The 12,125-nt window shown below is 36.8% G+C and overlaps 1 protein-coding gene and 1 long non-coding RNA gene across 4 annotated transcripts; both read right to left on the bottom strand.

Moving 5' to 3' along the window:
* Positions 1–3,209: 3,209 nt before the first annotated feature.
* On the bottom strand, positions 3,210–5,662 carry LOC109157564. The gene is made up of 4 exons (XM_019305411.1): positions 5,003–5,662; positions 3,870–4,028; positions 3,675–3,783; positions 3,210–3,540 (listed from the first exon to the last, which is right to left on the bottom strand). Exons 1-4 carry the CDS (start codon positions 5,528–5,530, stop codon positions 3,356–3,358), a joined length of 981 nt encoding a protein of 326 aa, XP_019160956.1. The 5' UTR covers positions 5,531–5,662; the 3' UTR covers positions 3,210–3,355.
* Positions 5,663–6,102: 440 nt separating this feature from the next.
* Positions 6,103–8,977, bottom strand: LOC109157566. 3 transcript variants are annotated; one of them, XR_002050241.1, is made up of 2 exons: positions 8,572–8,977; positions 6,103–6,756 (listed from the first exon to the last, which is right to left on the bottom strand). It is a non-coding gene; the product is annotated as an uncharacterized LOC109157566 (long non-coding RNA). The 3 variants fall into 3 exon arrangements; XR_002050242.1 differs by having other exon boundaries at positions 8,584–8,977; XR_002050243.1 differs by lacking the exon at positions 8,572–8,977 and adding an exon at positions 6,933–7,061.
* Between the last annotated feature and the right edge of the window lie 3,148 nt (positions 8,978–12,125).

The following is a 12,125-nucleotide window of genomic DNA, read 5'->3' as shown; positions in this document are numbered from 1 at the left end:
CGTTTTAGCGGCTTCAAGACAGAGATTGAAACCCTAATCCGGTAGAACGTCTTCCAGGGTGCATTAGCAAATCTATCATCAATCTTAATAAAAACTCCCAAAAAGTTTCCTACCTGCTCCAAAATAAGATCAGAAGTATAGCCCAACGGCAAGTCATGCACTTGTATCCACATATCAACCGTGTTCAAAGGCACCGAGACCGGTATCTCCCCATCTTGAATTTGCTTGCAAACGAATGTGTGATTCTCAAAGGACCATGGACCACCATCAAGAACCAACTGAATATCCGTTTCATGAAAGAACACAAAGAGAAAAAGGCCCGGTTGCAACTCCGAGACTCGTACTCCCTTCACCGGCTGCCATACCAAAGCCATGACCTGGCTCATAAACTCCGCCTTCACAAGCTTAGTAGTCAAGAATCTACCCACCAGGCGCCATGTTGGTACTGTTTCGGCAGGTTGCTCGTCGTCCTCCTCCACCGTCGGCACGAAGACGTCGTCTTCCTCATCGTCTAGGGTTACATCCGCCCATCGCCGGCCCAAACCAGCGACCGCCTGCGTCACTGCTGCCTGCTCCATGCCTTCTGTCGCGTTACGCCGGTGTAGAAACCGGATGAAACAATAGAATTCACCGGAAAATTCTTGAGTATCAAGAAGAGAGAGGAAACCCTAGCAAAACCCTAGAGAGAAAAGTAGACACTACTGGAATTTGATTATATAAAAAATATTCTATTGGAATTTGATCTTAGCGCCAAAATGACTTAATTATACAATTCTATTCATTTTCTAGAAAATAAACCAAACACACCAAGTTTTTCAAAATGCAACCAAACACGGGAAAGGAAAATGTTTTCTGGAAAATGACTCATTTTCCAGAAAACATTTTCCATAAGTCATTTTTCTACTTTCCAAATAGACCCTTAATAGATAGATTCCAATGAGAAAGTAACTCCTACATTAGTTTTAATGAACCAATTGATTCAAAGCTATTACATTGTAAAGAATACACACATTATGTCACATTGGCCTACATACGCACAAGTTATTTCTGAAGAAAAATTTTCATATGATTTTACTAAGAAATCTTATGTGTGTGTGTCATGAAAGACCCCAGGCACCAAACTTCGAAGGCAGTTATTGGGCAATGAAGAGATAGCAAAAGAGCTCCATTGTACATGGAATTTGGTGCTATGATCAAATTTGGGGAAAGTTAAGCGAAAAGTTAATTTCTGAATAGTAAATGATTAACTCAAGAAAGTTAAATTTGAAAGGTTGCGGGGGAAACATTCGAAAGGTTAATCATGAGAAGTCAATGATTACCTTCTCGCATCTATTGTTCACACATTCTCTGAGTAAACAGTAAACATCCTCGAATACTAAAGTTACAAGAAGAATGTTACCAAGGAAAGGAGTCCTAAAAAGGCCTAGGCATGTTGCACATATCAGAAAGTAAGGAGCATACGCAAAAGGCAGTATCAAACGGTTGGAAATCAAAAAACTTCTATAACGCAAACTGAACAACAGACGATTGCTATTAAAACTAAAGTTCAAAATGACGTCGTATAGGACCAGGGTCCACAGTATAACAATCGTTATATCCTGCACCACGGCGCGCGCAGCACTGTGCGCCCCGCGCCTCCCAAAACGACGTCGTTTTGCGAGGCGCGGAAGGGAGTTGACGTGATTATATGTATTTGTTTACATCATTATGTATATTTGTTCATACAATTATGTGTATTTTTTTTTATACAGTTATGTGTGTTTATTTATACAATTATGTGTATTTTTTTTTTTTGGTAGAGATGTGTATTTTTTTATACAGTTATGTAAAACGACGTCGTTTTGCATCAAGGCGCGGATTGCAATGTGCGCCCTGGTGCACAATATAAATTGCCCACAATATAAGGATTGGGTCATGTCTAGCCAGGGCGACCGCACAAGGCCCCCAATTTTTTGGGGCCTAATTTTTTAAAAATTATTTTAGATATAATCTATTATTTTTTATACTTGATAATTATTTATTTTTTTTTGAATTCATAGATTGTTCTTAATTGTAATTGAAAATAAAATTTTAGAAGTAATAATTGACATCGAAATTTTGGTGAATAATTTTGTATTTAAATATGAACAAAAAATTGCACTTTTAAGTTAACTTTTGAATTGTATTCTTTCTTTGTTAAATTTTTATGCATTATATTTGGACAAAAAATTCTAATTACATTTTTATTTTTGTTATAGAATACAATAACTTGAGTCCAAATGGATTTGAACTCAATTACCACAGTTATAGAGATTTTCTAGATAATCTAGCTTGTATCTTCATCTTCCAGAGGTCTTTTGAGATTATGTTCCTTACCTTTATTAATAGAAATCTCTATCACTATAACAAAATTGAAATATTATAGCAAAATTGAAATATTAAAAAATTCTCTCTCCCTAGGTTCTTGTCTCTCTATTATTGTCTTTGCAATTTACTCTATTATTAGGGGTGTCCAATCGGTAACCGTTCGGTTAACCGAGCCAAATTAACCGAACTTTTTAAACCTTTAACCGTTAACCGAACCGAACCGAAGTTTGTGTTACCGAATTAAACGAATAAAAAATTTTTAGTTAATAGGTTGGTTAACCGAAGATTTTAAAGCTAAAATTTAAAATCTTAAAAATCACCTAAAATAATAAATCCAATTAAAATAAAATACATATCATAATAAATTCATCCCTAACTTCAAATCTTCAATCAAAAATCCAAAGTCTAAACATTCATAGGCCATTATATATTTATATTAGTATTACACAATTACTCTTTATATTTATTTATTTATTTATTTATATATATATATTAAAAATTTCTGTTAACGTTCGGTTGATTTGGTTAACCGACCTTTCAAACCGAATTAACCATTAACCGAAGTTTGAAATTCATTTAACCATTCGGTTCGGTTAAAAAACGGTTAACCAAACTTTGTCGGTTCGGTCGGTTAACCAAAAATTCTTCGAAGTTTGAACATCCTTATTTATTATATTTAGATTCTATCTCGGAACAAAAACAATGAAGGTCCAAATTAAAATACTCCGAATACAGGTAGGTCCAAATTAAAATACTCCATATTAGACAGGCAAGGCACCTATTTTTAATGGAACTGCTTTTACTATCACTCAATAATACTTGCAATGATATGGTAATAAGACACAATTAAAAGTGAAAGAGTATTGAATAGATAAATATAACCTTATAATTTAAATCAAATAAGACTATCAAGTCAAATCATTTTCAAGAATCACAAGTGACATGATAAAAGTTTATTTGAAGTGAATACTGAGCCAGAAGAGTTGAACCTCAGTTGAGTGTAGGATCATCACTCATCAGCCGCAGCCAAAAACTTTATGCCAAATTCACTCTGGTGCGTAAGCTCTCCAGCAGCAAACGACTGGTTCTCGCCCAAGTGGATACATCTCCTTAAGATTGTGAATCCACAATATTCTACGTCATAAACAGTAACGCCATTCATGACTGCAGAGAATACAGAGCCTACTCCCTCCCCTGGGTGAGCACAAAAGGCTAGTTAAACATTTGCACAAGATTTTTGCAGAAATCACTCTCCAAATCACAAAAAGCATTTGTGTTATGTTGAGAAAGGGACGAGTAAAACGGTCGACCTAAGCTATAAAACTTACCATGTGTCACAAGCAACAAGTTCTCAGATGGATATTTATCAGCAAGTGCCTTAACAACCTCCATGTACCGAGCCCTTGCAGCTGGCGCGGTCTCTTCCCACTCTGGTAACTATAGTTATACAAGCAGAAGCTACTTAAACCTATAACACAACATAGAGTGTGGACGGTGATTTCATCGAGTGGAGTGGAACATACCTTCTCGTAGACTCGTTCTGCACTGTGATCTATAGTTCCAGTTGGTAACTGAGCTTCACATTCAGAGATATTGAATTTAAAATCTCCATCCTTTGGAGCTACATTAGCTCTTATTGCTTGTCGGTTCAACATTTCACATAATCCTATTTCAATAGAAACCTGTGAAATGCACAAGAAAATAAAGTAGACTAATTGACATGAAAGTGATAACAAAAAGCAGCTGCATACTCAAACTTCTGATGTTTCTTCAGAAAATTTATGAGTTAATACCAAATTTAGTCATCGACTATAGTGGTTTTTCTCGATTTAATCCTAAACGACTTTTTGTGCTTAATTAGGCCTTCAACTTTGATAATTTCACCTAATTGAGTCTCTGTTAAGATAGCTTGGTAATTTCACCTCTATTAATATCTAATTTTGTCCTCGACTATAGTAGTTTTACCCAAGTTAGTTTTCGACTATAGTAGTTTTATCCAATTTAGTCATGGACTATAGTGATTTTTCTCGAGTTAGTCCTTGATTCTAATAACTCGGGACTCAATTAGGTAAAATCATTGAAGTCGAAGAATTAATTAAGCACAAAAAGTTATTTAAGACTAAATTGAAAAAAAAAAAAAAATCACTATAGTCAAGGCTAAATTGGATATTAACTAACTCGAAAATTTATACACCCTTTAGATTCTTCAGTAGTCTAATTAGTTCAAGTTCTAATAGTGACCAAGCTAATCCAACTTCATAATTATCCTGTAACTTTGAAATTTCAACATTTGATGACTATATTGTTTGCAAACAAATCGAGCCTAATAAACATCTGCATAACAATCAGTTCTTATTTTTTCTGATAGGAGTTATATGGCTTACAAATCAAAGATGATCTTTCGCAATTGCAATTTCTTCTCCACATTTACCTAATAAAGAAGACAAGTTTTGCCTTGTTTTTTCCTCTTTTAGTTGCTTCGTTTACTTTGAATCCAGTTAGTTATACATGAACAGGAAAAGCATACACAATTCATCAACAAGCATTAAAACAGTAGAATATTTAAGAATTGATGCATTTACCATAATACGTAGAGGAAGATGGTATATGTATAGATAGATAGATAGATAGATAGGGGGGGAGAGAGAGTAGAGACCTTGATTTTGGAAAGATCGGCATCGGAAGAGAGATTATTGGGATCGGCGACGGTGCAGAGAGCTCGGACCGCCTCGGATGCGGTCTGGAGGCAGCGAAGAAATGGAGAAACGAAGGCGCGGTTGATCGGGGCCCCGAGATTTTGGCGGAGGCTCTGGCCAGTTGTGAAGGCTCGGGTCTTGCCGTCTTGGTGGAGCGGCGGATCCCAGGGCCGTTGGGACTGGGTAATCCAGAGCGGGTCAACGTTGTCGAGGCGGTCTCCATGCCTCATGACGACGATGTACTGGTAAACTTGCTCTTTCTTCTCCATCTTCGGCGAACGAGCAGTGAGAGAAGAAATTGAGGCGCTTTTAAGACTTGCGGTCCGAACAATGTCTCCGTTAATATCATCATCGTCCTTGAAATTGAGCAATATGCGATGATTAGTGTGCGTCGTCACGTTGAGTCTAGGAGCAATTGCCCTCAAAAGCCGCTTCTTTAGGGATGTTTGTTGAATGGTTTTCACCGGAAACAAACATCCGGCGTTCATCGGTCGTCGTCGTTCAACTACAACTACTACAATACAACCATAGCATGCTTCACCAATGCAATTTGTAGTGTTTTTGCTCTTCTATTGGCCTTGAAAGGTCAAGGAAGAAACATGGAATTTGTTGTATTATATTGAAGTGTTTGATAAATAACTGTTAGTTTGATTGGGTTAATTGGTTTGAATAGTTGATAGTATTAGCTGAATTAACTGATTATAAAAAAATGTTTGGTAAATTAGTTGTTAACTGATAACTAATTATATATAAAAATAACTTTATAAAATAACTGATGAAAAAAGTTAATGTGAACAATTTTTTGTTTGAAGGAATAAATTATTACAAAAGTTAATTAATGCAAAGAAATGAAATGCTTTGCAATTGCAGAAAACAAAGCCTAAGGACATCTCCAATGGCCAAAAATGAGGGGAGAAGGGTTGGAGTGAAGAAAGTGGAGGTTAGATTTCTCCGGAGAAATCTTACACGAGTGCTTGTTGGCCACTCGCCACATTTACTCACAGATGGTGGAGAACAGCTATTCCACAAAAGGATTCCAATAAATGCTGCAGATCTCACAAAAGCAAGAAAATTGGTCCCAACTTTACCACGAATCGCAAACAGTTCTACAGTGGATATATTTATCAGCATGTGCCTCCACAAGTTCTATATACCTATACCTTGCCCTCTTACTCTTGGCCAAGTCTCTAGCCACTCGCCCGGGCAGCTATAGTTTCACATGTAAAAGTGAACCCCACACACCTTGAATACCCCTTTCAAACATAGAGAATTGATTTCTCAGAATACCTTGTTATATATACACTATTTCCGCAGTATGATTTGCAGTCCCTGCTGGTAACTGAGCTTCACACTGAGATATCAAATTTAAAATCCCATCCTCTGAGGGTGCAACTGTTCTTATGCTTCTATGTTCAAGACTCCAGACAATCCAAACTCAATACAAACCTGCAAAATGCACAACAAAATTGGGGGGACAAATATGAAAAGGATAATACAAAACGTTCTATATAGATTAAAGGAACCAAGGATGAAAAGGGAAGGTAAGTTAGTAACACACACAAAGCTGTGAGCTTTGTCAGTTGAGAAAAACTTAGGAAGGCCAATTGGATCTCCCTTTGTCAGAGTTCTAGTATCCCCAAATTCTAAGCAAGATCAAGTTTTCTCTGTACTGGAACCTTATTAGTTAGGCATATCCTCCAAGCAGCCTGGGTACCTGTCATGAATTGAATTATTTCAAGATTTATCTCTTTATTTTCCCTAACAGAGCTCCATCACACATTTTAGGAAAACTTTTTCATAACAATTACACTTTGTGATTACTTTCTAATATATATGAGTATATGACGTTCAGTGGAAGTTTGCTTGAATCTCATAATAAATTAAGATTACTATGCAAGACTAGACAGAGTCGACAAGACTTTCACAAGGACAACAGCATATCAACTGCTCTCTGTTGCTAAGAAGGATACCTTTGGTAAGATCCTAGCTTTAAAAATAAAAAAAATAATAAAATAAAATAAAAAAGTAATGATAAAGGTAAATCAGGAATAGTGCGCCCTTCGTTAGACCTTTCAGTGATTTGGTCTTTCCCCTACTCAAAAAAGTAGGTTTGCTAAACTAGATAAGAATTTGAAAACTACCATGATGGAATCTTTTTTATCTAGGATTCTAGGTTACATCAAGATCCTATTAACATGATTGGAGGAACTTCAGCAAGAATCTAAAATCATTCTTGAAGTCACCAAGCACTACACAAGTAGTATTCAACCAGGTACAATCTGATACACACCCAAAGGAATGGTTGTTTACTCATGCAAAAGGAATGAACGCAAGAATGGAAATTAGGCAAAAAAGGAATGAATGCAAGAATGGAAATCAGGAAAATCAAAATGCACAAATCAGGAAAAGAGCCTATCTTAAGGCATTAGACAAAATCAATTAGAGACACAATTATCTCCTTTTCTATATTTATTTATTTCTTTGCAGTATAAATTGGAATCTCTAGATGAGAGAAAGGCATCCAATCTTTTATCTTTAGTCTTCAAGCTTTAGTAGCTGGGCAAGAGCCTAAAACTCTTGTTGGGGAAAGTCATAGTAACAATCCTATTTTTTTATTTAAGTTCACAATCAATAAAGGCACTTCCTTATTCTTTTCTCTAACACAATCAGTCAACATCAGAATTACATTGTTTCAAATAATCCATAAAAAAAAACTAGTCTCTATAAGTCTGTAATGTGTTCTAGGCAGTACAACTCAGCTATCTGTAATTAAATTATTAATGTGGAGAGGAGAGCAAAGCATACTCCTAACTCCTTTAACACTTCATTCATCTTAAGTCCATTTCACATTTGATTTCATCAAGGTTACAAGAGGTGTATTAAATCAAGACTTTTTGTGGACTTTTATAGACTTCAAAAGTGAAAATATTCAATTCAAACTTTTAAGGAACCTTTAGAAGTTCATTGACATAATGATATTCAATTTATACTTTTAAAGAGTTCTTAAAAGTTAGGTAGTATTTAATTCATACTTCTAAAAACTTTTTACTATTGGTATTCAAGCTTCTATAAACCCTTTCATAGTAAAACTTTTATATCCCTCAATCCCCAAATTTATAAATTTTCACTTTTACTCACATAAATATTCCATGAAATCTTGTATGAGTTTTGATGAAATAAAGAAATCAATGGTGAACCACAAAAGCATAGTGCCACAGGCCACATAGGGTGGGGTTGGGTGAAGTCTCAGTGCTTACTTCCTCCATGTCCCCTAATTGCTTCCTAGGAAGGGAAATTTTTTATGAATGCAAAGAAATTTTAAAATTAATTAAAATTTGATGAGATTATATAAAAATTATTTAGAATTCATAAAATTCTTCTCAGTTTCTCAGTAAATGACCAAACAAATATACCCACGCATTAACACTTGTAAGCAAAAACATGATAGAAATATATAATTTATCATCGAATCTATCCATATGTGTACTAAGCACTGCAGCCTAGAGTGTTTGTGAGCTGAAAAACTTACCATTAAAATAACCTTGATTTTGGAAGGATGAATAGCGAAAGAGTCGGGGGAGAAGACGTTGAGGTTAGTGGCGACAGCGCAGAAGGCATGGAAGATCTTAGAGGCGGTCTGGAGGCAGCAGATAAAGGGGAGACGAAGATCCGGTGATGAGGAACGTGAGATGGTGTCAGAGGCTCAGGCCGTTGCAAAGGCCCGGATCTCGCCCTCGTGATTCAACGGCCAATGGCCACCGATGATCCACAGCGGAAAAACGTCATCGATCAGCTCCCCATGCCAGATAACGATGACATTTTGGTATACCGGCTCTTCTTTGGCGTCGGGAAGCACCATTTTCAGGTGAATGGAGAACAGATGAAACAAAGTCAACGCAGTATGGCTCCGCGACTGTATTTCCTAGAGAGCGTTTGGTTGGGACTTGGAGGAAGGAGAATAAAGTAGAATTCAAATTACATTATTTGATAAGGAAGAGTGAAGCAATAGAATTATTTGAATTAAAAAAAAAAAGTGATATAAAGATTAAAATGTCATTGTGTAATAGTAATAATAAGAAAAAATTAAACTTTTTGTCTCTATGTTATACAATAATTATAGAATTCGTCCCTTAGAATTTGTCATTCTCACTTTTGTTTCTAAGTTATCATTGACGTTACACTTTTTGTCCTTTAACGAACAAAACATCAAGGACGAAATTTGCAACTTTAGTATTGATACGGGGTATAGCTTGATGTATATTGCATGTACCGTGTATGTATTAAAATTGTATGATGAAGTATGAAGATCGGGAAATTCTGCTAAGTGTATCTCTTTCATTCAATATGTAGATAGAGTTGTACATTAAAGAGAGGGAGTAATGGAGAGGGAGAAGAGAAGGAACTCCCAAAATGAAGGGCCAAAGCCCTTTATATAGGCCCAAGCATCGACGGGTTTAACTTCGACCCGTTGACTATGACCACGATCCGAACCGTTTGACCCCAACCCGACTAAAAAATGAGAGTATGGACGTACAGGGAGGCAAAACCCTAGGTATATTCCCTATCAAGTAGCCACCAAGCCCGTGCCCTGACGTCGAGCTAAAGAGGAAGGGTTCGGGCTGGAAAACCTAACTATACAATCCGTGACTTACGCTGGTTGCCTCGTTACAAACCTCAGGCTAAGAAAAAACCTAGTGAAAAAAAATTTTAGCTAAGGAGAAAAGAGCACAACCTTTAAGAACAGTCTTGCGGGCTATAAGGGGTTGTCTGAACCTTACCAATCTAAAGATCAGATTTGCTAGCTATGACCGGGAGGTCAAACTAATTTGCGATCTAGAGATTTAATTTTACTGGTCTAGCAACCGGATTGTTAGCTATGACCGGGCGGTCGAATTAATTGCGATCTAGATATCTAATTTTACTAATCTAGGGATTGGATTTGCACATGGTTCGGGAGGTCAAATTTTACCGATCTAGCAACCAGATTGCTGATTATGACCAGGAGGTAAAATTTTACCGATCTAGCGACCGGAATGCTAATTATGATCGGGAGGTCAAATTTAATTGTGGTATAGAGGCCCCGATTTGACTGATCAAGGGATTGGGTTTTAGTCACGATCTAAGGATCGAACTTTAGCACGCTTTAAGAGATCGAACTATACCGATATAGGGATCGGGTTACACCAATCTAAAGATTGGATTTACTCACGATCTAAGGATCGAAACTGACCAACCAAGAGATCGGGTTTGCGGGGAGACCTAATGATCAAGTCTTACCCATCAAGAGATTAGTTTTATTCACAGTATAGGGACCTCAATTGATCTTATTGATCATAAGTGGGAATGGTTTTCCCGATGCCCTTTCACTCGGGCTAACTGGTTGTAACTGGTTTGAGCTCGGTCAAACCTCGACCTAGATTACTTGACTACAAGATCGTTCTTAGCCAATCGCGCTTGGTTGGTTTTGGATTATCACATTAATCATTATGATGGGTTTTTGAAAACTAAAAATTATTCGACCGGGATGATTCCCCCAATTTGCACTCGATTTACGAATCGCGAGTCCAAGGCGGATGGACATTAGGAGAGCCTAAGGTCTAACGATAGCGAGATTCGTTCTGAAATACAATAATCAGCTGAATAGGGAGGTTCCCCTTTTACGCTCGATTTACAAACAAAGAGCCCCCGAGCGGAGGGGCGCTAGGACACCCGAAGGTCTAACGATAACGAGACCGGGAGGATCACTTTGCTCGGGAAGCGCATTAGCGTACAAGCTCCGTAGACCGAGGGAGTATGCTCGGTTTACAAACCGAGAGCCTACGAGCGGAGGGGCGTGTAACACCCCACTTTTCTTAACACTAAGCCACAATTACTTAACTTTCAAAGATAAACTTAAAGGTTTAAATGAAACATCCGACAAGGGTGTTACCGCCACAGTCACCACCCACGGTAACTGCACAGGCTACAAAAAGGGAATCTAACTGGAGTCAAGCTCAAATAAACTACAAGATAAATTTAGGGAACGAAGCCCCGGTGTTCAACACCAACAAAAGATCAAGTGATAGCTAAACATCAGAGTTCAACAGATTCTACACTAAAATCTAACTACTCAAAGTCTACGCACTAAACTAGCTTGTGTGCGCTCAAACACTGGGCCCACCTGAAAGGGGTTAACAAACAACAAGTAGAAAACAAACCCGTGAGCACGAAGCTAAGTATAACAACACTCAACCCTGTAAAGTACTACAATATATACTTTTGGAAAACATTTGTCACATTCACTTAGATCAAGTATTCTCAATCACTTAAGCAACATTTAAACATGCTCAACAGGGTTTCTACATGCTTGCAACCTAATTATCAAATAGGCATACTTTCTCAATTATTTAGCTTATCAACAATCTCATGTTTTCACATACATATCTTATCATGGCGATATACACAAATCATGCTCAACTGAGGGTTAATAATATACTTTAGCTTTAACAAGCAATCTCATGCTAACATATACTTCACAAACAATCTTATATCATCAAATATCTCAATAAGCGATCTTATGTCATCATATAACTCAGTAAGCAATCTCATGTTATCATATATCTCAATAAGCAATCTCATGCTATCACATAATTCAATAAGCAATCTCATGCTATCTATCACAGAACTCAATAAGCAATCTCATGTTATCATACAACTCAATAAGAAATCTCATGCTATCATACAACTCAATAAGCAATCTCATGCTATCATATACTCAATAAGCAATCTCATGTTATCACATAACCCAATAAACAATCTCATGCTATCACATAACTCAATAAGCAATCTCTTGCTATCATACAACTCAATAAGCAATCCCATGCTATCATACAACTCAATAAGATATCTCATGCTATCATATACTCAATAAGCAATCCCATGATATCATATAACTCAATAAGCAATCTCATGTTATCACATATCTCAATAAGCAATCTCATGCTATCATATATCTCAATAAGCAATCTCTTGCTATCACATATCTCAATAAGAAATCTCATGATATCATATATCTCAATAAGCAATCTCATGCTATTACAAGTG

This window comes from Ipomoea nil, unplaced genomic scaffold (assembly GCF_001879475.1).
Source record: "Ipomoea nil cultivar Tokyo-kokei standard unplaced genomic scaffold, Asagao_1.1 scaffold2791, whole genome shotgun sequence".
NCBI classification, from domain to species: Eukaryota; Viridiplantae; Streptophyta; class Magnoliopsida; order Solanales; family Convolvulaceae; genus Ipomoea; species Ipomoea nil.
Note: the sequence above shows the minus strand (reverse complement) of the source record. Positions and strands in the feature narration are given on the sequence as shown.